At 42.5% G+C, this 27,710-nt stretch overlaps 1 protein-coding gene and 1 pseudogene across 18 annotated transcripts in view; one reads left to right on the top strand and one right to left on the bottom strand.

The window, feature by feature from the left end:
• The window catches only part of CD86 (CD86 molecule), an 80,459-nt gene that overhangs the window by 13,595 nt on the left and 39,154 nt on the right, over window positions 1-27,710 (top strand). For 11 of the 18 annotated variants that reach the window (XR_012495970.1, XR_012495960.1, XM_019714047.2 and 8 more), the window contains exons 1-3: window positions 9,969-10,120; window positions 20,776-20,828; window positions 26,629-26,967. Coding sequence is in view for 16 of the 18 variants with exons in the window: in XM_019714047.2 (XP_019569606.1) it covers window positions 10,104-10,120; window positions 20,776-20,828; window positions 26,629-26,967 (409 nt within the window). In the remaining 2 variants the exon portion in view is untranslated. Of the gene's footprint in view, window positions 1-9,968; window positions 10,121-20,775; window positions 20,829-26,628; window positions 26,968-27,710 lie in introns of those variants that run through there. The other 7 variants (XM_074331090.1, XM_074331136.1, XM_074331108.1 and 4 more) reach the window with 2 other exon arrangements.
• LOC141571195 (histone RNA hairpin-binding protein pseudogene) lies at window positions 193-10,683 on the bottom strand (annotated as a pseudogene).

The raw sequence follows: 27,710 nt of genomic DNA, 5'->3' as shown, positions 1-27,710 counted from the left end.
CTTTGTGAAAGAATGACAGTTTCTCAGAATGCGTAAGTGCATACCCTTAAGCAAATGAGTCACTTAAATTCAGAGATCACTGTCTTCTGAATTTGAGTTTAATGTTCCCAGTTAACAGGAAAAAATTGCAAATCAGATACTTTGTTGAATCCTGAATTTGGTATCAATTTTTAAACTTGCTGCAGTATGTATTTCACTTATCTTGGAAATGTTTTACACGGTTTGTTATTTGTTAACTAATAGGATAGCTCTTGTGTAAACTATCAGGAAATCCTGAGATTGTAAGATTGTATTGTAAGCCTTGTGGAATAGCTAGAGTATAGAATTATTAAATAAAAATTAAGGATCACTTAGTTTACCCTTCCCTTGAGTGAGTTTTCTCTATTGTGCCATCCATGACTGATGGTCATGCAGACACCATGACCATTTAAAGCAGGGGTGTCCAAACTTTTTTCAACGTTTTTCACCAAGGGCCATATACGGTAAAATACACAAACAGCCGGGCCACTCACTCTAGGTGAAGTACGTATTGCCTTACCTGGTTTATTTAAGTAAACTAAATATATTTTTGGAATTTGCTGCAGGCCAATTAAAAATGGATTGCGGGCCGCAATTGACCCGCGGGCCGCAGTTTGGACACCCCTGATTTAAAGTATGAAGTGAAGGAGAACCGATATCCCTATTCCTGAGATGGAGGGCCTGAGGAATTTTTGTTTTGTTTTAAGGTTCTTTACTTTTTATTTTTGCAATGTCATTCCATGCAAAAGCAATAGAAACATAACAGTCTTAACAAGAAGTTTACAATTGACTATTTGAACAGAAAATCTGTGTACATTATCATTTCTAGCAATTTTACATGGTAAATTGATTATAAAAAAAATATTCTTTCTAATCCCTCTGCTGCCTTAACTCTTGGAATAGTATTATTGGTAGAAAGCCCACCTAGTACTATTTACAAGTATCAAATTAAGACTGTATAACTTATATAAAATCTATTAATTTAACCGCTCAGTTTAATATCTTTGATTATTCAGTGCTCTGTGTGAGGGGAAAAGCCACCTTGGCATATTGACAAAAGGCCAAAAATTAAGTTTCCATAAAGATATTCAAGATATCGCCTTTTAAGAATATTTAGTCAGATACCAGTAAAGAAAGCTGATGCTAGTTTGGCCCTGTCAACACAAGGTTAAACCCAAACTAGCCACCAAACAAGCGGCATCTTGTGGAACAAATTGCAAACACCTGTGGAAACAAGTTAACGTGTGCTTGTTGGGTTAACTTGGAGGACGGTGGAGGTTAAGCAATTACGTTTGTTGCAAGATTGTTTCAAGTTCAATTTTCATTGGATTTAGTTCTGTTTACGATTTGAAACATGCAAAATACACTCACTGTACATAAAATTGTTTCTTAAGAAAATAAGGCAAGAACAATTCACCATGAGATAATAAACTATTAACAGAAACCACACAGCACAAATGTATAAGGCATGCATGGCTGGCTCTCCACCTAGCCAGGTAGAGGTCATGTGCTCTAAGTGGCCTCCACATGGCACCAGTTAGCTCATGGCCCAGAAGTCTTTCAAGGGTTCAGTTAAATAAGCTTCCAAGTCAAACTTGTCCTCCACTTGGCAATTCACATTTCTGACTTTGGTGAGTGTGTCAGGATAACATATCAAAGTTACCCTGAGAGCTGGTCTGCGACTCAGGGCTGCTTTCCGTGGATTCGGTCTCCATTTCTCTGAGGTCTACAGGATGTATGTCTTGAAAATCATATCCTTCTGCAAGTGGAGGATGCCAGAAATGCAGAGCCACCTCGCAGAGTTTGAGCTGCTGGTCCCACAATGGTCCACTATACTCCTTGAATTTGTTGGGGGCCTTGGGATGAATGATAGGTTGTCGAAGGTGTCTTGGGACTTCTTTAATGCAAGGATCACAGGCGATGGTGTTCTTTCCATAGTTGATTTTCTTCTGTCTTTTCATCAGGACACTCCTCTGTCTCCAAGACGATAGGCACTGCCGAAGTAGACGCCCTCAAATCAGAACTTCCCGATGATGATTTTCTCTCTCTTCCAAAGTCATTTATGAGGAGTTTCCTTTTTATATTTTGCTGTTTCTTTGTTAGTGCTGGCCCTCATTTCATCTTCTTCAACTGCACTTCCCCACTCTGTACACCTAGAATGAGGCTTTGGGCCTCGGGTGGTAAAGCTGTTGGGTCTGTGGTCGCCTGCTGGCTTCGTGGCGTTCTCAGCTGTCCACCGTCCTGTGCCTGCGGTCAGCTCTGCGCTTTGGCCCCTGCTTCCATCCCGCCGGTGCTGCATGGGCTGGCGTCTCAGTCACTGAGGCTCCGGTACCTGCGGGGCGGGGACGGGGAGGGGCGGTTTGCGGGCGGCAGGTTATGGCAGCCCACGCGTTCCCTCTGGTGGCGCTGACATACTGTTGCGGGAGTGGGAATTTTTTCTTAATTATGGCCTACATGACCTAGTTAGAATCTACCTCATGCTCTTAAGATGGTATTTAATCATTAGGACGTCATGCTTAGCTGATGTTTATGTTGAAAATCACTTGGTGGCAAGTACCTTGACATTACTCGATTGGTGTAGGTCTCTTACACTCACCTGCAGGCTCTGGGAGGGTGAGGGCCCTCTGTTTTTGCTCATCTTGGCTCCCAGGACCAGCCCAGGCCCACAATCGGGGCTGGTCACGTATTTGTTGAATGAATGAAAGCAAATTAAAAAGTAGAAATTCCAAACGGTGTAATGACATCTGTGGATGTTAAAGTATTATTGGGAAAATGGGAAATAATACTGAGATACAAAGATGGATTGGAACAAAGGTCAAGCATAAAAATGTGTGTGTGTGTGTGTGTGTGTGTGTGTGTGTGTGTGTGACTAGAGTCTGTAGGTACTACCAGTTCCCATGGATGTGCTGGCACCACCCCTGCAGCCCCGTTCATGAGATGTTTGTTCCCAGGCAGGCAGGCAGGCAAGGTGGGAGGGCTGCTCTGAATGTGGTCTTGCTGCTATAATCCTGGTCTCCAGTGTCCATGGTGTGAATTGTGAGTCTTTCAGTTCTGCAAGCTGTAGTCCTTTCCTGGCTTAGCCTTGTTTCTTGACCTGTGGTCCAGTTCCCTGTTGTCTCCTGGAGCCTGTCCTCCAGTAATAGACCTTGTTCTACAGGAAGAAACAATGAAGTGTCTCTGCCCACCATACTCTGGTTATCACACTTCCCAGAAACTCCTGATTCTGGGGGTGCTGCAGCACACCCTCACCCCAGTCTGCCATGTCTCCACCAGACCACGACCCCTCTCAGGCCCTGGGTATGGGAAGCCTGGCTCCTCACTTGCGAGGGGGGTCCCTAGCCTGAGCTCTACCTACCCCCACCTTCCTCATCTTGCCCACTTGCTCATACCCCAGCTCATCTAAAGGCTACAACCATCCCCTCTACATCAGTATTCCTTTTTCTGAAAGACATACATCGTGAAGCTTACCCTCTAGACAATTTTTTCCTTAACCTCCTTCTAATACGTGTTACTGTAATCTTCAATCTTCAGTCCAAGCAAATGATTTTGAGAGAAAGATCAGACAAGAATCTTTTGCATTCACTTGATAGAAACTTACAAATAACCATTGGTGTCCCTTGCCTTTCAGACTTTTCCTTAGAGGACATCGAGGCAAAGGCGTGTCACTGGGTCCTAGTTTCCCTGTTCAGGAGTTGATTGAATACAAGTTAAGAAAAACTACATATTGCCTCTTCTTTAGCATGCATGAATGATAAGCGTGAATTTGCATCATGAGAAAGTGAGTAAAAGAAGGTACCCCAGGGCAGTTAGGGAGATTGAACAAGCCAGCCTAGGACAAGAGGGGAGCCTGTGCTACAGGTTGGAAGAGTGAGGGTCTCTTCCTATCTCGGTGACTCACTTGTAGGATATAAATACTGAGGCTGAAAAATTTGGGCTCAAAGAAAAAGACTCAACTGACTGTAATGCTTAACTGTACAAAATTTGCTTTTAAGTGTACGTCAAGACTGTATCTCCCCCTCAAAGAAAAAAGAAACTTACTACATTTCTAAGAATGTTCCTCCAGAAACATGGAACTGAAAGCTATTTTTTATTGATCTGGCTCTTAGAAAACAATGGGGCTTTTTCTTTAATTCACCTAAGGAATTGACATAAAAATCTATGGTTCTGTACCAGAAAGCTGCAGAAAGTGTCAAAATAGAGGGCAGAAATACAAAAGTGGAGATTTTTTCATATTATATGTATGGCATTTGATTAAAAGCGTGTAACATGGAGAAGTGAAACTTTGGACTGTGAGATTGATGCTAATTTTCTTACCTACTAGTCTAGAACCCCTCTAAAATGTCACATCATTAATTTAGTTACTTTACCAGGAATCAGTGCATGTGGTTAGTGTGTGTAGTTTTTCTTTTAATTAATGGATTTTATTTTTAGAACAGTTTTAGATTTACAGAAAAATTAAGCAAATAGTACAGAGAATTCCCATATATCCCCTTCTACATGCAGTTACCCCTGTTATTATCATCTTGCGTTAATGTGGTATGCTTGTTACAATTAATGAACCAATATTGGTACATTATTAAGTAACATTTATATTTTACGTGACGTTTCCCTTTCTGTTCTACAGTTTTGTGGATTTTGACAAATTTATAACAACATATGCACCATTACAGTATCATAGAGAATAGTTTGCCCTAAAGATTCCCTGTGTTCCACCTGTTCATCTCCCCTCACGTCCCCTGGCAACCACTAATCTTTTTATGGTCTCCATGGTTTTGCCTTTTTCAGAATGTCATCTAGTTGGGATCGCACAGCGTGTAAACTTTTCAGGCTGGCTTCTCTCATTAAACACAGTGCTTTTAAAGTTCCTCCATGTCTTTTCGTGGCTTTATAGTTCATTTCTTTTTATCGTTGCATTATGTTCCATTGTATGAATGCACCATAGTTTGTTTATACACTCACCTATTGAAGCGTATGTTAATTGCTTCCAGTTTTTGGCAATTATGAATTAAGTTGCTATAAATATTTACATGCAGGCATCTGTGTAGACATAGGTTTTCAACTCATTTGCATAAATACCTAGGAGCATGATTGCTGGATCGTATGGTTGGCTTATGTTAAGTTTGGTGAGAAACTGCCAGAATGTGTTCCAAAGTGCCTATATCATATCATTTTTTTTACTGCTATAAGCACCAGCAGTGAATGAGAGTTCTTCTTGTTCCACATCTTCGTCAGCATTTGGTATGGTCAGTTTTTTGTATTTTTGCCATTCTAATGTTTGTATAGTAGTAGCTCATTGTTGTTTTAATCAGCGATTCCCTAATGACATATGATACTGAGCATCTTATCATATACTAATGTGTCATCTGTTGTGAGGTGTATGATCAGATCTTTTGCCCATTTTTAAATTAGTTGTTTGTTTTTTTATCTTTGAGTTTTAAGAATTCTTTGTACATTTTGGATGCTGCTCCTTTATCAGAGATGTGTTATTGCAAATATTTTCTTCCAGTCTGTGGATTGTCTTTTCATTCTCTTAGCAGTTAGTATATTTAGGTTTTAAGGAGAAAGGGTTCTAAAAATACAATTTTACAGTAGCAGTACAAGAAAAATTCCATAGCAAATATTTTATGCCCTCTCTCGGGTTGTGTTAAGGAACCCTGTCTGTGGACCCCGCAGAGTTTCATTAAAGGGGATGAGTCGGGTCCTGGAAGCTGTGATTGACTATCCTGCATTATTAGAGGTTGTGCAGCAGGGCTGGGAATGAAAACAGGAACCAAACCTGAGTTGTAGCGCTTCCAAATTAAGAATAATTTGGGAACTGTGTTTACAGTCCAACCCAAGGCCCCCTGGCCTGGATTATACTAAGCATAAGGTATGAATTTCTGCCCATGAATCCAAGTATGTAAGAGATTATCACTTTTTTGTTACCTTTAGCCTAATCCACCTCTGAGCCTCCGTTCGGCCATTTGGACGGGAGACTCTATCTTCATCGTATAGGAGAGCCTTTCCCCTCCTGCAGCCCAGTCAGAAATTAGGAAGCTTTTCCACCTGGTGCCTAGAAAGTGGTGGAAGGGCCTCAAGTCCCAAGTCTGTCCTGGTAGCCATTGGCACCCTCACTATCTAGCCCATCGAGTCTGTGAAGTCTGGCAGCTCTCTGCCCCACGCCATAGTGGGGAGTGAGATGATCTACTGAGGCTGGGTCCCCTGAGCCCAGGACACCTCCTCTCTAGGCATGAGCTTTCACCCCTGAAGTTGTTATCCCCTGGGGAGCACTGAGAAGGGGTGTGTGGGTTCCACTGCTCACAGGACCCACACACCTCTGCCCTTCTCTTATCTTGCCTCTCAAAAGTACTCTTTTCTCTGATTTTTTAAGGCACTTGTATTGTCTCTTCCACAGGCTTTCACAGAAGTACCTTTGACTTTAGCTTTCTTCTGCTTTCTCCCCTACAAAAATCCTTGTGTCAAGAAAGCTCAAAAAAAAACCACTAATTAACCTTTCAATAAATAATGCTGCTACAATTATTTGTGGAAACTATTTTATCCTGTACGGAGACCACCACCAGCACCTGGAATACTTTTAGACTGCCTCTCGACCGACCACTGGCCACAGGAAGCCATTTATAGATAGCAACAAATACATGGCTGGAGTGGAAAAATTCAGCTAAGTGTTTAGATGTTTCCAAATGCCTACAGTTTTCTAGTTTTGCCTCCCAGAGTCGATCCTAACTACTCCTGGGTGGTCCCAGGGGAATCTCTCCTGGGCAACGTTGAGCAAGGACATCTGGAAGATATCTGTTTCCCCCACCCAGCTACCATCTATAGCCACTCCCCTCCTGCTGCTTTTCCTTAGAGCCTTGGCTTCCTCAGACCTGAGAACATCCGGGCGTGAGGCACTGGAGGAAGCCGCCCCACACAGACAGTAGCTTTCTGGTTCCCAGCAACTTCCTCCTTGCTAAACACAAGGAACCGACCTTGATTCTATTCTGCCTCCTCTCAGCATTTGCTACTGTTGATCACAGTTTGACCACTCTCTCTGTTCTTGGCTCTGATGATCCAGTAAATGCCTCCTTATCAGATTTTCAAGTGGCACAAGGCTTGGAGGGATGACTAATACAATGGATGATATATATGAGATTCAGAGTAATTTTGATTGGCCCCAAACACTGACACAGAAACAGTATGGGGTTAGGGTTTAGTGATCTGACTTGACGTGTGAAAAAAAGAAACAAAACCAGTTATGGTCAGCTCCCAGTGCAACTGTTTACAGGTTAATTTGATTTCTGACTCATTCATGCAAGTGAGCTTGTCATTGCCAGTTCTATTCTGCGAGCCCTCTCTGCGAAAAATTATGCTGACAGGCTCAGGGAGGTGCGTGGCAGTGGGCAAGCCACCAAGTTGATGAGGTCTAGAGACCATATCATATGAGGAACATTTGAGAACAGTGATTATATTTAGCTGAGCGAAGAGACTACGAAGGACATTTATAGCATCTGCATTCAACTATTTGGAGGGTTTTATATAAAGGGGTAAAATAATACATATTCTGGTAGTTCCAGAAAACAGGACAGGGACAACTAGATGGTATTCATGGGGCTGGGGAGTGAGGGGTGGGAGATTTGGGATTATTACAAAGAAGACCTTTCTCTTATAACTCTCTTATCAGATAGTGGGTTTTCCAACAGAAGTGAGAAAACAAAGGTTGGATATCCATCGAGATGACATCAAAGGGGTCCTTGTTTGAGTGAGAGACCACAATGACTTCTCAGGTCCCTTAAACAACTTTGCAACTCTAAGTCACAGAGGAAGAGAATTCCGTGACACCATGTCATCCTTGATTTCTGCTGCCTGGCTCACGGCATTGGGGGAGGCTTCTTTAAGAAGAAACTGAAAGGGAGAAGGGATATGGAAAAGAGAAAACAATAAAACAACATTTTTTTTTTTTAAAGAACCTACTATATGCCAGAATCTGTGCTAGGCACTACGTATATGTCATCCTATTTAATCCTCCCACGAAGCGTATGAGATATTTAATGTTATTTCTATGTGGAAACTAAGGCTCAGAGAAGTTAAGTGACTTCCTTAAGAACACACAGGCATTAACTAGTGGAGTTTGAAGGCAGGTCTGTGTGATTCCAAAGCCCAGTGTTATGTGTTAATTTTACTCATCCTTTATTTGTGGAAAATTATACTGTTTTTTAAAAAAATATTACTAACATAAAGATTCCTTTTAAAACAAGTTTACTTAAATAAAGGTAAGAGAAAAACATTGTATAAAGAATAGTACACATTTTACATGGATATGAAGTGGTACTAACAGCTAGAGTGACTGAAGTTTCAGAAATACTATTCCAAATATTTTGATAGCAGGATTTTCCAATTTAACCTATCTTTCTCGTATATTTTGACTGCTGAGTACAAGGAAACTTGAAAACTAAGTTGAATGTGAATTAATTCTCCTGTACTCTGATGGGTGGGTAATTTCACATGTTACAATAAGGAAACCAAATAGACCCTTTCAAAAAAAAACACCGATATGATTGTGAAGTCCAGAGGAAAACCTCAGGTGCGGCCTATTTGAATAAAGGATGAAGTTTGAGGGGAAGTGATGACCCTGTGAGTCAGGGTGCAGGCCCCACCTAGAAGCCCTACGGGTTTGAGGGGCCCTGGGTGGAAGGTGATGGGGTTTACAGCCCTGTTTTAGGAAGAATGATCATTACTTTTCCAGTGATAGAAGGGAGATCTTTGTGGAAAGGTCAAATTGAGAATTGGAAAGTCCAAAAAGAAGGTAGGAAAATAATTATGAAGATGAGCCGCATAGCGTGCTCGGTACCAGGTGATTTACATGCAAAATCTCATTTGTTTTTTTTACAACAATGCAGCCAGAAAGCTATTACATTTCATAGATGAGAAGACTGAGACTGAGAGATGCTCAGTAACTTGCCCAGGGTCCAGTGATCAACTCAAGATTTGACGTTGGACCGCCAGTTCCAAAGCTGGACTACTTCCTAGGCACCACTTGCCCTTGTTTCAGTGAACCTGCTCAGTGCAAACAACAACAGCTTTCACTTTGTCATTTTTAATTTCTCCAGCCCTGCAGGGCATCTAGCCTGAAAAAGAGCAGGGTAGGCATGCTTGGCACTACCTATCTCCTGAACTCAAGTGCTACAGACTCAGAGGCACATAACTGTCCCCCACACTGATCAGAGGGCTTTGCAGGGCTTGATCAGGTCAGAAAAAGAAGCCATGCATTTGGAGACAGGATTATATATTAAAGCCTGTCCCTGCTGAAGCACTAGGCTTAGAAAAAGTCCACTCGGCATTCACACACCTTTCTCACTTCTGCTTTGACTTGTCCCCAGACTCAAGAGTACCACCCACTTCCAGGAACCGTGGACAAAGGTAATAGAAACATTCTAGATGAGGACATTGAGGATTGGATTGGAATAATATGAAAATAGGAGCTGTATGTTAATTGGATTGGAATAATATGAAAATAGGAGCTGTGTATGTTAATTGGCTTCTAGAAGGATCCGTGGAGAGGTACTCAATGAAAGATTTGGGGGGAAGGTGGCAAGTGAATGACCCGGTCTCCCTGTTCTGTCTGGTTGAGGACTGTCTTGCAGCCCTACTGAGCCAGACAGAGTGTCTGGCACGAGGCTGCCCAGTAAAACATTTGTTGAACTGAGCTATGGGTCTTCCCTCTGGTCCCTAAAGGCTGCACTCCTGGATCTGTGCATCTCTTACAGAAGGTATAATGTTTGTGGCTGGGGCTCTCTTTGGGGGGTTTCCTCAGGGCTTTACATTCAATCACTCTCTGAGAGTGCATTCACAGTCATTGTGACCAGTGGAATTGCCCACCTGCCAATCTTATCTAGAACCAGGGCCCAGCCCTCTGTGGTATTGTTTTTTTCTAGTAGTTCCCCTTTCTGCAACTTTCTGAGTTCTGGCTTCAGCCCTAACATTATTTTCCTCTCTGCAAGGAGTGTTAGGAGAAATGCGGGTCCTCTTCACTTATTCTTAATCCCTTCCTTCTGTGTTCTCGGGAATGCCACGAGGCTTGTATCTCTGGTCTCTAGGAGCTGCGGTGGATGGGCATTTGTGACAGGTATGTTCTTATGAAGCTTGTATGCCTGGGGAGCGTGGTGTGGGATAAAGCTGCATCGGGGGAAGACGTTCAGAGGTGGCACTGACGGCCGGCAAGGGAGTGGGTAGGAAGGAGTGTGGGGTACATTCTTAAAACCTTTGACCATCAGGCTCCTTTCTCAGATTGCCTACGTTTGAGGTAGGACATTACAAAAACATGTCTCTTCCAGCCAGAACCCTTCCTCTGCTTTTTTCGTGAGCTAAGGGACAGGACAGGCAGGAATAGAAGGCACCACTTACCAAACAACCAACAGCCTCTCTTGACCTTAGAGTGCTGGGGACTCCAAGTAGCTCTGCTCCAGGAGAAGCTATCCAAGGATACTGGCCCTGCCTGAGCCTCTTGTGCCAGTGGGAGGTCCAGAGGATGGGGGCAAAACACACAGACTCTGCAGTGGCCTCTGCTTTCTTCTTTGGCTTTTCCCTTCTCCGGTCCAGAAACCTTTCCCCATTTCCTCTTCCCCAATATTGGCCCTTCTTGGCACCAGAGATCCCAATGGTTCATTTGGAAAGAAATAGGCTTAGGTCAAAAAAGAGCCCAAGCGGTAGTTTACTGTGTTCTGTATACCATGAACATATTTGCATTTGCAAATAGGCTTAAAATAGTGCCTCCACTAATAGTTATTTAAGCTTCTGGAGATACAGGTGAAAATAATTTTTGGCCAAGGGAACTTCCCACTCCTCTCAAATTGTTATAAGTAAGGAGGGGACCTATTTTGCTGATATGCAACCTCAATCTGGGGACTAAGGCTCTGGACTAAAAATGAGTCTATTTAATTATGCGCACAAGTTCATAGTTCTATTATTATGTCTTCTGTTTGCTGCTGCAGATACCATTCATGCTATGTGCATTAGCTGTCCTGTATGTAATGGAAGCTGTTATAAATCTCTGTCCATGCGTGTGCTCTAAATATATTTGTTGGGTGCTTACTATGTCCCAGGTACTGGGTTTTTAACAGGGAGCATAAAAGTCATGATCCCTATACACTTGAGGCCTCTAGTCCAGTGAGAAAATAGTCACACTAAAAATGTCTGTATAGCGACAATACTTTGAAGGGAAGGAAATGGTTCTTTGTGATTGTGCTCACTGTTTAATAACGATGTCTTTGAGCTTGATTTTTTGGTTCCTCTGGTATCCCTGGATGGCCGATGTCCCTTTCTGGTGGAGGTGAGGGTTGGATTTTATGGAAATGAGGCAAGGCAGAGTAGGGTGATGTAGGGGGAAAGGTGAGCCAAACCAGATTCTTTAGGAGAAAAATCAAGGTTCAAATACCATGTTTCAAATATCATACAGAGGTGGGAGTTGAGTTTAGGGGTCTCTGGGCCAGGAGGTTGAAGCTATGAAGGGGCAGAACTAGAGCAAAACATATCTGAAACAAGCAAGGAGGGTGGTGGGGAGGTTGCTGGATGGGTATCCAGAGTCCAGGCAAGTGCTGACAATTCACCTTTCGTGATCTGGCAGATAAGAGTGTTTGGGAGGCAGGAAGGATGGATAGGGCCATAGGCTGGGTACACAACCTTTATTGGACTCTTATCCTCATCCTCATCTCCAATCTAATATAGAAACTTATTTCTGAACTATACATCAGCGTATACTCAGACTGAGGTTTGGGAAATAGACAGATGCCCTTTGGAATATGTGTCGAGGAAGAAAAGTATGTCTTCAGTGCTTCCTATCTCCCTGTCAAGATGGGAAAGGTCCCATTCCCTCTTCTTTTCCCTCCTTTCCTTTCTGAATTCCATTTCCTATTTAGATAAATTAACTTGAACTTAACATTTAATGGCTAAAATCAAGAACCATTTCTCCCTTCCAGCTAGCATTTGCATTTTTACAGGGGCTTTCAAAAATACCTTAACCCAAGGAATGAGTAATTTGGGAATTCCAAGCCCAGGGTAGGGCTGGTACTTGAAATGGGGAGAGGGGGACGCCCCTCAAATTGTGCCCTTGAAACATTGGCTTTCTCTCTTTGACCATGATTCTAGTTCTGAGAAAACAGGAAGGGGTTCCCTTAGGGGGCCAGGATTGGCCTGGCTGCCTAGTGAGTTCTGTGGGTTTTATTCACAGCAGGCAGAACCCTTGACTGGATGTGCACAGACTCAGAGTACCTGTAAAACTCTGCATGATGCTTACCCATAGGTACTTTTTGGCAAAATGGAAGAAATGTTTTCCAAAATCATTGGTAATTTGAAAAAGGCATGCTCCTTAACTCAGAAAGGTCTGATTCTAGATATGATGAGGAGGAATGGGCATCTGTCTGTATACAGACTTGCTGTGGATAATAGGAAAAGCTAAATGCTATTGCCATGCTATGCTCCTTCTTCTGCGCGAGTGAGGAGAATCAACTCTTAATTTCAATACTCTAGTTACCTCCAATACCAGGGGTTGGATAAAAACATCCTCTGCTCCTTAAGAATCTGCAGACACATTTCTTGTTTGTATACGTTGGTGCAAAAGTAGTTGTGGTTTAAGATGGTCATGGGGGTTTGAAAATTAATTTGGGGAACGTACAGAGGGATAGTGGATGGGGGGAGGGGGTTCACACAGTGTGAGGGATATAAATGATAAACGTCTAAGTTTTGCTTTGTCTTGTGCACCTGAAACTAATAAAAAAAAAAAAGGCAAAAAAAAGTAGTTGTGGTTTAAAAGGTGATAGATGCAAAAACAACAATTACTTTTGCACCACCCTATGCATCTTTGATGCTGTTCCTTTCATATCTATGTGGAAACACTGTGCTCCCAAATGGGTGAGTGAAAAGACAGCTCATGAAAGGAAGGCGTTGTTAGGTAAGAAAATTCTCCACAAATGGAAGCCCAGGGGAGTTTGCTCGAAGAAGGGACTGGAAACCAAGTCAGATATATGATCCAGTCCGAGTTAGACGTGGCTGGCAGGGGAGCTCAAGTAAAGCAGAGCTCAGGATGGGTGACAACATATCTATAGCCAATCATCTCATGTGTCCACCAGACAACACGAAGCATTCATGTTTTCATCAATGCATCACTCACACTCATTTCTTTCTATTTCTGCCACTACCATCTTAGACCAAATGGCCATCTTCTTTCAATTAAATGACTGCAGTAGCCAACTAATTGATCTTCTGGCATCTATTTTGGCTTCCCTACTATCCATTTGCTGCACAGTAGCCAGAGTCATTTTTTAAAAATGCAAACCTGATTGTGTCACTCCTCTTCTCTGCTTTAATTTCTTCAGTTTTCACATTGCTCTCAGAATAAAGACCAAAATCCTTAACTGACCTATAAGGTAAGTATGTTTTGCCTCTTGCTGACCTTTCCAGCCTTGTCTCCCACCTCTCTAGTCATTTTAGCACATCAGCTTTCTGCCTCAGTGCCTTTGCACATGCTATTTCCTTTGCCTAGAATCCTTCCAAGCCACCCCCAACCCTACACCTACTTTGAACCTATTCAATCTGTTCTGTTTGCCTATTGGTGAATTACAAACTGCTCCCAAATTTAGCAGCTTAACACAATGAATATTTTACTCTCTCACACACAATGTCATGGGTCAGAAATTTGGACAGGTTTCTAAGTGATTTTTCTGTTTCCCTTGGCATCATTACGGTCACTTGGTGGAATGAAGCTAATGAATGGAATAGTCTAGAGCTGCACTCTCCAATTCAGTAGCCACTAGCCACATGTGGCTACTGATCACTGGAAGTATAGCTTGTGTTAATTGAGATGTGCTGGAAGTGTAAAATACCCACAAGATTTTGAATATTTAATGCAGAGAAAAAGAATGTAAAATATCCATTAATGTTTATATTGATTCCATGTTGAGGTTACAATGTTTTAGATATATTGGATTGAATAAAATATACTATTAAAGTTAGTTTCACCTATTTCTTTTTAATTTTTTAAAGTGGCTACTAGAAAACGTCAAATTACATATGTAGCTTGTGTTATATTTCTATTGGACAGTGCTGACCTAGAGCAAGGTTACTTTTTTCTACAAAAGGCCAGATAGAAAATATTTTCAGTTTTGCAGCCATATGGTTGGTCTGTGTCACAGCCACTTAACTCTACCATTGTAGTACAAAAGCAGCCATAGACAATAACTAAATAAATGGGTCTAGCCATGTTCCAACAACTTTATATATAAGTATAGATGGTGGCTAGATTTGGTCTGCAGGCTGCAGTTTGCTGACCTCTGATCTAGAGAATCCAAGATTTTATTCACGTATGCCTGGTGGCTTGTAGAGATGGCTGGAAAGATGGGCTCAGCTGGAGCTATTGACCCAAAGCCCTACACATGGCCGCTCCAGCATGGTGATCTCAGTGGAATATCTTACACAGTGGCTCAAAGGCCCAGAAAGAGTATTTCATGAAAGACAGAAGCTGCGAGGTTTCTTATGATCTAGCCTTAGAAGTCCCAAACCTCCCTTCTATGCATTCTTTTGATCACACAAGTCTGTGAGGCCAGGCCAGATTCCAGAAGAGATTAAATTCCACCTTTTCATGGGAGGAGTAGCAAAAAATATGTGTCCACCTTTAATCTACCACATCATTCTTCAAATCTCAGTTTAGACTAGTCATATTGTAGGCTCTCAAAGTACGATGACCCTCTCCTTTGTAGCACTTGTCACCATTATAATTTTACATTTATTTGTGTGATTAGTTCATCATTATCTAGTTCCTCTACCAAATTGTAATCCACTCTATAAAGAGGAGCTGTTTCTGGTTTTACTCATAATCATATTCCCAGCATTTAGCACAATGCCTGGCTCAACAAATATTTGTTGAATGAATGAACAATATTATGACACAGCTTGTCAGCCAAGTAACTGTACTAATATTGATCCCACATTTCCCCCTACTGCTCTCAAGCATACCCTGTGACACCCTGGCAGAAGCCTTGTGAACATTCAGGTACATTCCCAGCAGCCTTCTTATTTTGCATTTCAGAAACTTTATAAAAAAGGAAATAAGCCTACCCGAATCCTCCCAGTACCTTAAAGGTAATCACAGCTGCTCTAAAGGGATAGCTTCAGATTCTGGTGGTCCGAGGAGTAATCCATGCAGCGTTCACACCAGAGGCCAACCAAGACCCTGGGCAGCTTTGACCCCTCCTCCGTGTCACTCTCCTCTCACCAGGCTAACAGTGCCAGTCCAGCGAGCCTGCCTTCTCCAGTCACAGTGTGAACTGGCGAAGACAAACAGCCAGGCCCTGAGACCGGGCCCTGGTGGCTCTATTCCTTGTGGTGTCTCCTGCTTTGTTTGGAGCAAGGACTGTTGTATATGCTGAGGGAGATAAGCATGGCTATCTTCGACACTGGTCCTGCAGCTTGAATTGTAGTTATTTGTGGACCTTATCTTTCTTTTTAGTACTGGGTAAGGGACCAAGGCCTACACATCTTTACATTTGCCCACAACCCCTACAACAAGCCTGACACTGAGTAAATTCAGTTAATGTTTGCATGAGAGATGGTCTCAGGGACACTTCCGAAGACACCAGTACACTTATCAGCACTTTTTCCTGGTACCCTGATCACCACTTATATTTTAGACAAAGTTGCGAAATGGGGAACATTTTTCTTTGTTGCTCCCAACTTCTGCCTTGGAATCCTCTCACTTCCTGCGTCGTCATGTCTGCACTTCCCTGTCTCACCCCGTTGCTGGTTCCCACCACTCTACATCCCTTCATACTGCCTTTTGCCTGAACTAGGTCCCACGTGTCCTTCAGACCTGAGACACAAAAGATCCCTTCTTTATTCCCTGCTTTTTCTGCCCAAATACTATTTCCTCAGAGCTCTCTTGGGTGAGGCTTAGCTGGGACACAGTCACGTGTGTCTGGAGCTAAGCCCACACCAGGAAACTGATTATCTGTCCAGGGCTGGAGGGGAGACGAGCATTCTCTGCCTGGCATATAATGGGTGCTCAAGCAGTATTTGTGGAATGAATGGAAGGTCAGCACAGAAACTACCCTGATACAAAGGGATACTTTTGGACCCCTCCCACCCCCATCCCAGCCTGTTTCCCTGAATATCACACTCTGATTCCAGGAGCCACCTTCACAGTTGGCCCTGGGACTGTACTGCTCCCCTGTTACTCTTAGAGTGGGTGGAATCAGAATCCTTTCCACTTGCTGCCACAGCAAACTGGCTGGCACTACGTCAGTCTTTAAAAAGAACACAGTGGGTTTAAATCTCAATTCTGTCATTTACTAGCAGGGTAGCTAGAGCAAGTTCCTTAATTTCTCCAAGACTCTATTTCTTCATCTGTAATATGGGGGCAAAGAATCCCACCTTATTGTGAGGACTAATAGTATAATTAGTCATTCAGCTGACTCTCACATTCTATGATGAGCCAGACATGTAACGTAAGAGAAAGTGGTGTACAGTGGGTACTCTTCTTTGGTTTCTGAAGTGAACCTCCAGCTATACGGAGGCTGCTCATTTCAGGTTGTGACCAGTTCACCCACTTATAGACCTTATGCTGCTCACAGCTGACAGAAATCTCTCAAAGAATCTCCCCCGCAAATTCTTAGGTTCTTTCCTCTCCCATTCCCCTTTTTGCTCTCTCCCTCCAAAAGCCAGAGTTTCTTCTTCTCAGGCCCTCTGGAGAGAGCTGTGACTGGTGCTTGTGGTTGAGAGTCCATTCCTGAGGGAGCAGTGACATTTCTGTTCTCCTTGAGAGCCAACAACATTGAAGAAACTGGCTTGCTAACCCAACCCCCCACTCACTCACACAAACACACACACACACACACACACACACACACACAATGGCTAGAATTGAGAGAAATTCTTCGCTCGGGCATTTATACTTTTTATAAAAGAAGATCATGTCGATCACATGTACTTTAGCACCATATTTTAATAGGGTCTCCGACAAACTAAGTGTCCAAAGTGTTATCCAAGACTGTGCATTCTCCAAATTAATGTTAGTGACGATTACTAGGACTGTCACTGCTGGGCCAGGATTTTGAAGAGGGACGTGAGCACTGTCCCCAGATCCTTGAAAGGCTTTGGCAAAGTGTGTTAGGCTTATTCTGGGTAGTTTCATAGAAGGTCTCCAGTATCAACGAGAAGAAGTTCAGAGGAAGCAGTTTATCACTTAGTGGAGAGCGTTTGCAAATAGAGAAGTCAAAAAAACAGTGTTGACTTCCTCGTATACCCGCTGCTCTTCCCCCCTGAAGGACATTTATAGGCCATTTATCCAAGATTTCCTAGGGCTAATAATTTCATGTCATTATTGGAATTCAAGGTGATTTGCTCAATTTCTAGCAAAATACAATTTGATTTTGTCCCCTTGTTCAACACATGCCCGGAAATAAATACCTTTGATTAGGTCAAACATGCTGGTTTTTGGTTTGCAAAAAATGGGAGCGTCCTCTATTAGGTGGGAGTTCAGGCTCAAAATGTTCTCAGTCCTGAGATTCTATGATAAATAGGATGGTGGTGGTGATTTAATATGAGGAAGTGGCCAGAAATCAAATGGAGAACTCTCTTTCCGGGCTCTGTCATTGAGTGGTGTCAGCTTTGGCCCAACAGACAATGCCCAAGCTCTGAAACCCACTGCAACCCCTGGAAGGGAGGGAGAGAGCCGTCAGGAGGGTGTGAGGCTCAGCTGCTGAGCATCTAGATTGTGCTTTAGCGACTGGATGTATTCGCAACTCATCACCACAATGCACTAATTTTCTAATTAGTTACTAATTTGCACTCATTTAAAAAAAAAATAGAGAGCTCCTACAAATTAGTAAGGAAAATAAGAAAATGGCAAAAGACCCAAATTAAAAGTCGGCAAAAGAAATATATAGACAGTCATGGAATAGGAAATACAATCTGATTCCAGGATGGGGAGTTATTGTGTATAGAGTTTCATTTGAAAAGATGCTGATGCTCCTAATAAAAGAAATTCATTTTAAAATTACAGTGAGAACTACCTCACACCCATTGGGATGATACAAAAAAAAAAGTGTTAGCAAGGATATGGTGAACTTGCATCTCTTGTGCACTGCTAATGGGGTTGTAAAATGGGGTACAACTGCTATGGAAAACAGTATGAAGTTCCTCAAAGAAATTAAAAGTAGAATTACCATGTGATCCAGTAATTCCACTTCTGAGAATATTCCCAAAAGAAATGAGAGCAGGGTCTCGAAGAGTATTTGTACATCCATGTCCATTAAAGCATTATTCACAATAGCCAAAAGTGAGAAGCAACTCAAATGTCTAGCCACAGATGAATGGATAAACAGTGTGGTGGATAGATAGATAGATACATACATACATAGATCTAGAGATAATGTTGAATATTATTCAGCCTTTAAAAGGAAGGAAATTCTGACACATGCTACAACGTGGATGAGCCTTGACTACATTATGCTAAGTAAAATAAGCCAATCACACACACACAAAAAAATACTGTATGATTCCACTTTATATGAGATACCAAGAGTAGTCAAATTCATGGAGACGGGGTTGGGGATAGAGGAGAATGGGGAGTTATTGTGTACAGAGTTTCAGTTTTCTTGGAGATGGAGGATAGTGGTGATGCTTGCACAACAATGTGAATGTATTTAATATCACTGTACACTTAACAAACTAGTAAGATGGTAAATTTTATGTATATTATACTACAATGAAAAATGGTTTTTAAAAATTAAACAATGAGATGTCATTTTAACCTTCTATTGGCAAAGATCACAAATTAGAAAACATACTATGTTGGCAAAAGTGGCATGAAAATAAGCACACTCATGTTTTGTTGGTGGGAAACACAAACATATGATCTTGGAGGAGAACGATTTTTCAATATTTGTCAAGATTAAAATTGCAATTACCCTTTGACCCTTTGGTCAAGCCATTGTACTTCTAGGAAGATAGCCTACTCCCACATATATGATTTGACATATGATCGAGGTTTTTCATTGCAGCAAAAGACTGGAAACAACCTCCATGTCCACTGATAGGAGCAAGTAAAATAAATTATTACTATCCTATAGAATACAACAGAATAACATGCAACTGTTAGAATTAGGATACCCAGTATATGCTGATACAGAACAATCTCCAAGGTAGTGGTAATTATGCAAACATGTATATACTGTGCTACCAGGTGATTAAAAATAAAATGAAAAAAAGAATACGGGTTTATCTTTTCATTTTGTTTTGCCTAAAATAACTGCAAATAAAGGCAAGAAACTGTTAACAGCTAACAGTTGTCACTCCAATTATGTCTATGAGGGAAAACTAGACAGCTAGGGGACCATATGCAGGTATAATGTAGTCAATTTTTGTAATTAAAAAAAAGAGAGAGGTTATAGTCTAGAAGGGATGAAACATCAGACACTTTTTAGACCAAAGCCCTGCGCTGAATGATGTGGGAACAGAGGAAGGGTGTCTAGCATAGACAGGGATGGGATCTAGCATAAAGGGCCCAGGGATGACTTCTAGACAATCCATCCCCAAGGAAGAAATTTCTGCTATTGGGTCAGGAATAGTTGTGCATTTTCTCTTTAGCGTTGGTTTGTTTTTATCTTATAGACAGATCTATAAATTAATTCACCAATTAGGTTTTCCTTTCACTTTGGCTGTTAGAAACTACAAGCCATACTCATTACCTGCACCATGCATGGTGGGCAGATTTCTATGGTAAGCATTTAGCATTTACCTTGTACTTGGCTCTATTTTGTATTCCTGCATTTGGTTTGCATTTCTCCTGTTTCTAATATTGGTCATCTTTCCTTATTCTATGCCTGTAAGCCTTTTTGGTCTAAGTTGGGATAACTGGGTGAGTGCAGAAAGAGGGAGGCAGGGAGAGGAAGAAAGAGAAGACAGAGGTTAAAAAGCAATGCCTATCATTTTCCTCAGCTCTGTTATAAAGTGATACTGTAGTGCCGTGGTTCTCAAAGTGGGGTCCTTAGACCAGCAGCGTTGTCATCACCTGTGAGTTTGTTAGACATGAGTTTCACCCAACCTACTAAATCAGAATCTCTGTGGATGAGGCCCAGGAAACTACTTTAAGATACTCTCCCAGAAGATTTTTATGCACATTTAAATGTGAGAACCACAGAGAAAGCAAAGGAATGTTGATTTCTAAACCTAACCATTTTGCATTTGCCCCATCATACCCATTGTATCGGCCAAGATAAGCAATGCTACTGTGATAAACAATGCAAAAAATTAAAAAATCATTAGCTTAACACAATAAAAGTTTATTTTTTTGTTCATGTCACAGTCCAGTATAAATCATTGGGGCTGGAGAGAGCTGTCTTGTTTTTTGTTCCGCAAACCAGCTTCCTTTTAAAGTGAGGCTTTGCCATCCCTTAGGCCCTTGGACTCCTCCTCTGAATCCTCTGCATTCAAAAGGCAGGGGAGGAGGGGAAGAGAGAGCAGTTTTAATGGCAGGTCTGAAAGTAACATCCATCTTTTCTGCCCGCAATTCCATTGGTGGGAACCCAATCACATGGCCTTTCTAACTGAAGAGGAGGCTGAGAAATAGGGCGTATCTTTGGAGCTAGGAAGGAAAAAAAATGACTTTGGTGAACACATAGCATGGTTGCTGCCACACCTATGGACCTGAGTGAATCCCAAACTCCACTTGTCATGTTTTGGTTTTTGATTTCATTTTCTAATCACATTTTCTTTTTTCTTTTTTCGCTTTAGCACTATGGAACTGAGTGGTACTCTCCTTGCGATGGTCTTCTTCTTCTTCTCTGGTAAGAAACTTTGGCTTTGTAAAGTCCTAGATTCCTTCCACTGTCTCCTGATGAGTCTGACCACTGCAAGCCCCCGCCCGAGACTTGGCCAGGTTTCACTCACTTTCTAGTCAGCGTTGCACAATACCACATGAAAAAAAAAAAAAAAACTTTTCTGGAGAAGGAAACATCATGATTGGGAACAGGTGTCTTGGCTGATGGCAGGCCTAGCCTGGGATGGAGCCCTACACCCTCTGTGCATCTTCCTCCTCTGCCATCTCATACCCATGGTGCAGTATTCACAAAGTAGGGCACACATATTTGCTCCACACATATTCCCTTCTGGTCTTCTCTGTTCCCATTTCTGGCATTCTCAGGCTTTTTGAAATAGCTGATGGGCTTCTAAAAGTCTCCTTCCATTAGGGAGCATTGGTTTCCATGTTCCCTACCTTTCCTCTCCCCTCCTCTGTCTTTCCCACCAGCCAACACCTGTAGATCATACTCGCCACTGCTTGTTGGGAGGAGCAAAAATCCCAGCCCTGCTACTACCTACTTCAGTGACCATCAGCTAGTTGCATCAGGTGATTTACCATGAAGCTAATGAAGCTGAGCTGCAGGGTTTCACATTTGCACAAGCTCTAGCCAAAGCCCTCCAAGACTCTATGAAGGGCCCTAGCTGTGTGGTCACGTGTCTCATGCTTTGGCAAAACCTTCAAAAGTAAGGTATTTTAACCACAAGTTAAGACCACTGCCTCTCTTTACTGCGACTTTGCTCTTCATCACGTTCTCCTTTTCTTGGGTGGTGTTGTAGTAGGCATGGGCATTTTGCACTTGAATTCTTCATTCCTTTTCTTAAAGAGCTCCTCCCCACCAAAAAAAAAAAAAAAAAAAATTAGAAGTGTTAGGCCTCACAGAACTTGTGTCCTCCCTGTTCGCGGCTCCTCTCTGAGTTTCAGTTTCTTCATCTGCTAACAAGTTGGTGGGGTTCCTATCACACATCCTATGACTGGGTGTTTTTAGTTTCTCCTGTCCCAACACTTCGTGCTGCTCATTGTCCCCACCCTCAGCACTGAGAGGGAAGCCATCCCACACGCACATCCTGGTGTGGGGCAGACAGGGAGGGTGAGCCTACAATTCAGCTACAGCAGCACGCAGGCTGACCCTGACTAACCAACCCAGCCGGAAGTTCGGCTCTGGCTGTAGTACCATCTTTCCCTGAAAATAAGACCTAACCAGAAAATAAGCCCTAGCATGATTTTTCAGGAGGACATCCCCTGTATGGAAGCCCTACTGCATCTTTTGGAGCAAAAATTAATATAAGACCCAGTCTTATTTTCGGGGAAACACGGTAGTTCTAGATCTCAGCCACACCTGTGCAGACCCACTTTGGGTGTTTTCTATAGATGATTCAGATGGTTACAGACACCAGCAAGTGGGGAAACCATTCACCAAGATAGAGGACAGGAACGTTTGAAGGGGAGGAAGAGAGTATCTATTGCTATTTAAATAGCAGTATCGAGCGGGCAATTGGATATGGATATCTGGAACTCTAGTGAAAGTTTTTGGCTGGAGATAAGCATCAGTGAATTATTAGTTTATATTTGGCAGTTGAATCCATGGAGATAGAGGACAAAAGTCAGAAACAGTGTGGAGACTAAGGAGAAGATCAAAAGCAGGCACTCGAGATAATCATTACTTAAGGAGCAAGCAGAGAAAACTGACCAGGAGGTCAGAGACTGGGAAAGAATAGAGTTTCAGGGAGAGATGGCCAACAGTTTGATATTCAACAAGATTAGGTCTGAAAAGCTCTCTGCTTTGGGAATGATAGGGAGTCACTGACCAACTTTGCCAGGGAAGGTTTGGCAGAGGCTGGGGACGAAGGCAGTCATTGCTGCTTACTCTTCCCTGGAGCCTGACTACAAGAGAAAGACAAACTAAAAGCAGTAGCAGAGGAAACTGCTGAAGTCTCTGCTGTGCGAAAGGGAGGGTGGTAAGCAGAGTGAGCAGCCCAGAGGTCAGGTTAAGTGGAACGGGAGACAACAGGTTTGTAATGTCATCAGTCTGAACAATTGAATGACTTCCTTCAGGAGTGCTCAACCATTCAGTTGTAAGAACAGATATGTAGATCTAAAGTAAAGTGTTCTTGAAATAAATTCTGCACAAAGGGACAAGTTTATTGAAGTTGCTGGCAAGAGAATGACTGAAAAAATACACTATCACTGTGCTGTCCAATATGATAGCCACTAGCCACATGTGGCTATTTAAATTACTTAGAACTAAATAAGGTTAAAAATTCAATTCTCAGTCGCACTAGCTACATATCAAGTGCTCAGCTAGTACAGTGGCTGCTGACTACCATACGGGTGAGCACAGATGTGGATCACGTCCATCGTTGCACGGTTCTTTTGGAAAGCCCTGCACTGTAGGGTCTAGACTGGATCAAGTCGAGGTCTTGATGAAGTCAAAGAACAGACATAGGTGAAGTAATGAAGCGCAAATCTTGAAGGAGGCTATCTTGTGGACAGAGACAGGTACATCGAGGTTTTAGATTCTTAGGGCAGAGTTATTCTTGGTGATAAGATTCACAGTCATGTCATGGGAGACGGGCTGCTAGTAGAGCCTGTGGATGAATCTCTGAAGTGGAGAAGTTTCAAGAACTTTGAGGCAAGGTTGCTAAACTCATCCATACTGAAGTCACCCAAATAGATAGTAATAATTGGTTGGAAAGAAAGATCTTGCCTCCAATGCCAAAATGCTCAGTGAGCAAGGAAGTATTGACAAATGAAAGGCTTTACTAGGCTTCCAGGGGACCTAGTAAAGCTTTGGAGGAAGTTTAGTAAAAGAAGAAAATGTCATGAGTACAGATAAGCATAGTACTAGGAGAACTAGATGATCCTTGAATACATAAGACGTGCATGTGGGAAAGTGGCCAGGGAAGACTCAAGTCCCAGGTCGGGTCAGAGACTGGGTTAGAAGACAAGGTTAGAAGACTCTAGTTTTTGTGTGACATTCATACAATATATGACTAAAGAAGTCCTCAAGCATCATTTGAAACAAAGTCTTCCAGCTGATTTGGAAGGTGTCTAGATGGATTCTTGAGTGCCCGGTTCCTGACATCATCATAGCCCCCAGTTATAGCTAGACCCAGACCACATGTATTACCCAAGAGCTGGGGAGCAGACAGAGTCTCAATGCTGACCCATCACTGCAGTCCCAGTGAGTCCAGGACCTGGGTGGCCTAGGGTCTGGTGTTAAAACAGGGGAGGCCTAAAGCCACTTAGGAAAAATAGACCTTGAGCTAAATCTTTCCCATATGTCAGAGAAGGGATTAGCATGCGTAGCTCTGAGTGACGTCATGGAAGCCAGTGTTTGGGGAGGAAGTATGGAGTATAAATTGTGAAATACTTTCAGTTCCATTCAGAATGGGCTTCAGAGTGATTTCCACCCCAGGGTGAGAAGAGAGGGTTTTGCTAGAAAAATATTGTTCCTGTCATTTTCTCCTCTGTTCCACTTGGGAGGCAGAGGTAGAGATCTCCTACTGCAGCTTCTCAAACTGGAGCTCTTATTAAAATACAGATTCTGACTCAATAGGTCTGGAGGTGGGGAGGCAGAAAGTATGCATTTCTGACCAGTCCTCCTCGCCCACCCCCTGATGTCCATGGCTTTAGAACACAGACCACACTCTCTGTTGGTAGGTGAGGAGGGGAGCAGTTAGATGGGCAGGGGGAGGAAAAGCCCTTATAATCCTTGGGAGAGGGGGTCTGGGTCAGAGAAGTTAGTCTATGAGTGAAGAGAGTAGGTGGGAAGGAGAGAGAATACTGTGAGACTCAGCAGAAAAACAACCATAGATCAGGAAGCCAGAAGCCAATGGCGAAGTCATTTTCAGGCCCAGAGGGCACAGATGACCACTGAGTGATAACAACCTTGACCGTTAACTGGCAGAATTTCCAACTCTGTGTTTGGTTTCTCCATTAGGTCATTTGCCCTATATCATATGGCAAGTTACTGGTATAACCAGAATCAGTTTCCCCAGAGATAGTGCTAGAAGCTTTTACAGTAGGTGGCACTCTTACCTTATCATTCAGAGTTTAGCAAAGGAATAGCAGGAGCCTCAGGATTGTCTTGAAAGGTAATTACTGAATACAGTATATTTTCCTTAGGTCCCCCTTTCACTGTTTCAGATACCCAGGTAGATTTTCCCACCTCTCTCCTCTATGGGAAATGTATCCTGTATAGATGCTGCATTTTATACTTTTAAGTGCTTCACAGGATTCTACTGAGCAGAATGCAATAGGCAGTGATTCAAACTTGTGCCAACTCTCACTGATGCCTGGAGTCCTCTTCCCTTTGAGTTCAAGACCACTGCCAACTCCCCTGATTATTTGCTCTCACTGGGCCACTCTGCACACAGTTCAGTTTAGCCAAGTGCATGGCACTGTTATTTGTCCTTCTACTTCCTCTTAGAAGAGAAGCTCATTGATCAGATCAATTTAATTTCTTCTCCTACCATCCTTCAAAGAACACCTCAAATGAAACTCCTCTCATCTCTCTCGTCAACCTACTCCCCTTTCCTCCTTGGTATCGGCACCCCTTTACTGAAGTTCTGAACGATGAAACTTTATTTAAAACCCACCCTAACTTCCTCTTCAAGGTGGCATCTAACATCATATTAACTAAGAAATAGCATTTCCCCCCCTAACTCTGCACTTCTCACCCACCACTAATTTCTTGGCCAAGTCTTTCTGTGACCTAAAATAAGTCCTGCAAAAACCCTATAATCAATCACATTTAAGAAGTTAGGTGGCCCAAATCCCTTCCACAAACTCTAATATGCCCTCAGGTTTCATCCCTTTCCCTGAACTCTCCCAGAGACTCACCTCCTTCAGGGGTTGTAAAAATTTCCAAGGCAATGCATACTGGGAAGAGCAAGTTTGTGGTAATAGGGATTTCCCCAATACTCCAAAAGCACATCCTGACCTTCCCATCTATGATTCATTACCAGCATTTCATTCATGTCCAGCATTTCATTCATGTGCCTTAAATCATCTTTGGCCACCACAATCCCAAAACAACCATCACATTTGCCCAGTTCTCTTTCTGATCCCTGAAAGAGCTTAGAGAGGTCACTGAGATTAGAGGCATTGGGTGACTATTTGTGTCATTTCCAAACTGTTTTATATCCTTAGGAGAGCTGGCCTTGACAGCAGCAGTCATGAGGGAAGCTCTATAAAGGGAACTATTTGAATTTCAAAGGTATTACTCAATGTCATGTTCAACTATTGAGGCATAATGAAAAGGGGGATATCAAATTGTTACCATTATCAGAAATCTTTCCACTATAGCAGGCCAAGGAATCAGGGGGTAGGAAAGAAAAGGGAAAACTTTTGGAGATGGTGTAGAAGTAACGGGGCCTGTAACAGCTACGGTGAAAAAAAATCAATATTCAGATTAAAGGAAGATAGCAGATAAGTGAGTTGTCCAACTGCTGGTTTTCCCTATTCTGGGATTAAATTCACAGGACCCTAGTACTGGAAAGATCCTTAGAATAGTTAGTTCACCCCTTCATTAAGCAGATAAGGAAACAGCCTCATAGCAGTTGCATTTGGATCAGGTCGCACACATTTGGTTAGCAGTGGAATGAGAACAAAAGTCCTCTCTTCAGATGCCAAGATGTACGCACCATCCCAGAGTTAAACATCTGCTTCTTCAATCTCATTACTGACAAGATAGCATTCGGGTATTGTAGAAAGAGAAATGGAGTTGTTGTTTTTCTTCCTTCTTGTTTCCTTCTTGTCCAACCTTTCCACCTTTCCTTTTTTAGATGCTGCTTCCACCATACAGTATTTGGCATATTTCAGTGAGACTGGAGACCTTCCATGCCACTTTATTAAGCCTCAAAACACAAGCCTGGATGAGCTGGTTGTGTTTTGGCAGGACCAGCATAATCGAGTTCTGTATGAGCTATATAAAGGGAAAGAGAAGCCGGAAAATGTTAATCTCATGTATAAGGGTCGCACCAGCTTGGACCAGGACAATTGGACCCTGCGACTCCACGATGTTCAGATCAAGGACAGGGGCTTGTACCAATGTTACGTCCATCGCCAAGGGCCCAATGGACTCGTTTCCATCCACAATAAGAAAACTAACCTATTTGTGCTCGGTATGTTGTCCCCGGCATGTTCCCACCCATGGCACTTCTAGATGACACTGCGATGAGCAGAGAAACATTGGTGGGGGAGGGGGCAACCTGTAGAGAGAAGGCAGAGGACAGCCATTTCTGGGAAGTCCACTTGAAGGGAGTGCAGGCTTTGGGAGTAAGGAACTGAAAGTCCTTTGTACTTTTTATAGTTTGCTTCTGAAGGATCAGTAAGAATCTGCTTTGGGGACAAAAGAGCTAACTGAACAAAAGGAACATGGGTAATTTGGCTATTACTAAGGTTTACATAACCAGATAGGCCTCAAATCTCTTTTACATTATTTTTTTTCCCTTGATCCAAGATTTCTTACCCACTAAATCTTTGGCTGGAGCTCCTAGAGAGGGTGACAGCTAACTAATTTGGGTTTTCCCTTCGAGCTCCCAAAGTTTGCTTATGAGTTGTTTGCTGCCCAACCATGAGCCTGGTAGACAGAAGGGAAATAACCCAATGCACACAGTCCAAACACTGGCAAACCAACTCCTCTGTTTCTCCAGCCCTTGAAAAGCCCAAATGTCACTACAGATTTTTCTAAAATTATAATGTAGTAAAATTAATTGTTTTTATTTTGGTGTACAGGTCTGTTAACTTTAACTTAGGTATAGATTTTGTAACCCCCACTCTAAACAGGATACACAACATTCGCATCACCCTAAAAACATTTCCTCTTGTTATCCCTTTATAATCATACCCTTGCCACACCCATAAC

Source organism: Rhinolophus sinicus, linkage group LG01, assembly GCF_036562045.2.
Source record: "Rhinolophus sinicus isolate RSC01 linkage group LG01, ASM3656204v1, whole genome shotgun sequence".
Taxonomy (NCBI): Eukaryota; Metazoa; Chordata; class Mammalia; order Chiroptera; family Rhinolophidae; genus Rhinolophus; species Rhinolophus sinicus.
This window is presented reverse-complemented; position numbering and strand designations above follow the sequence as displayed.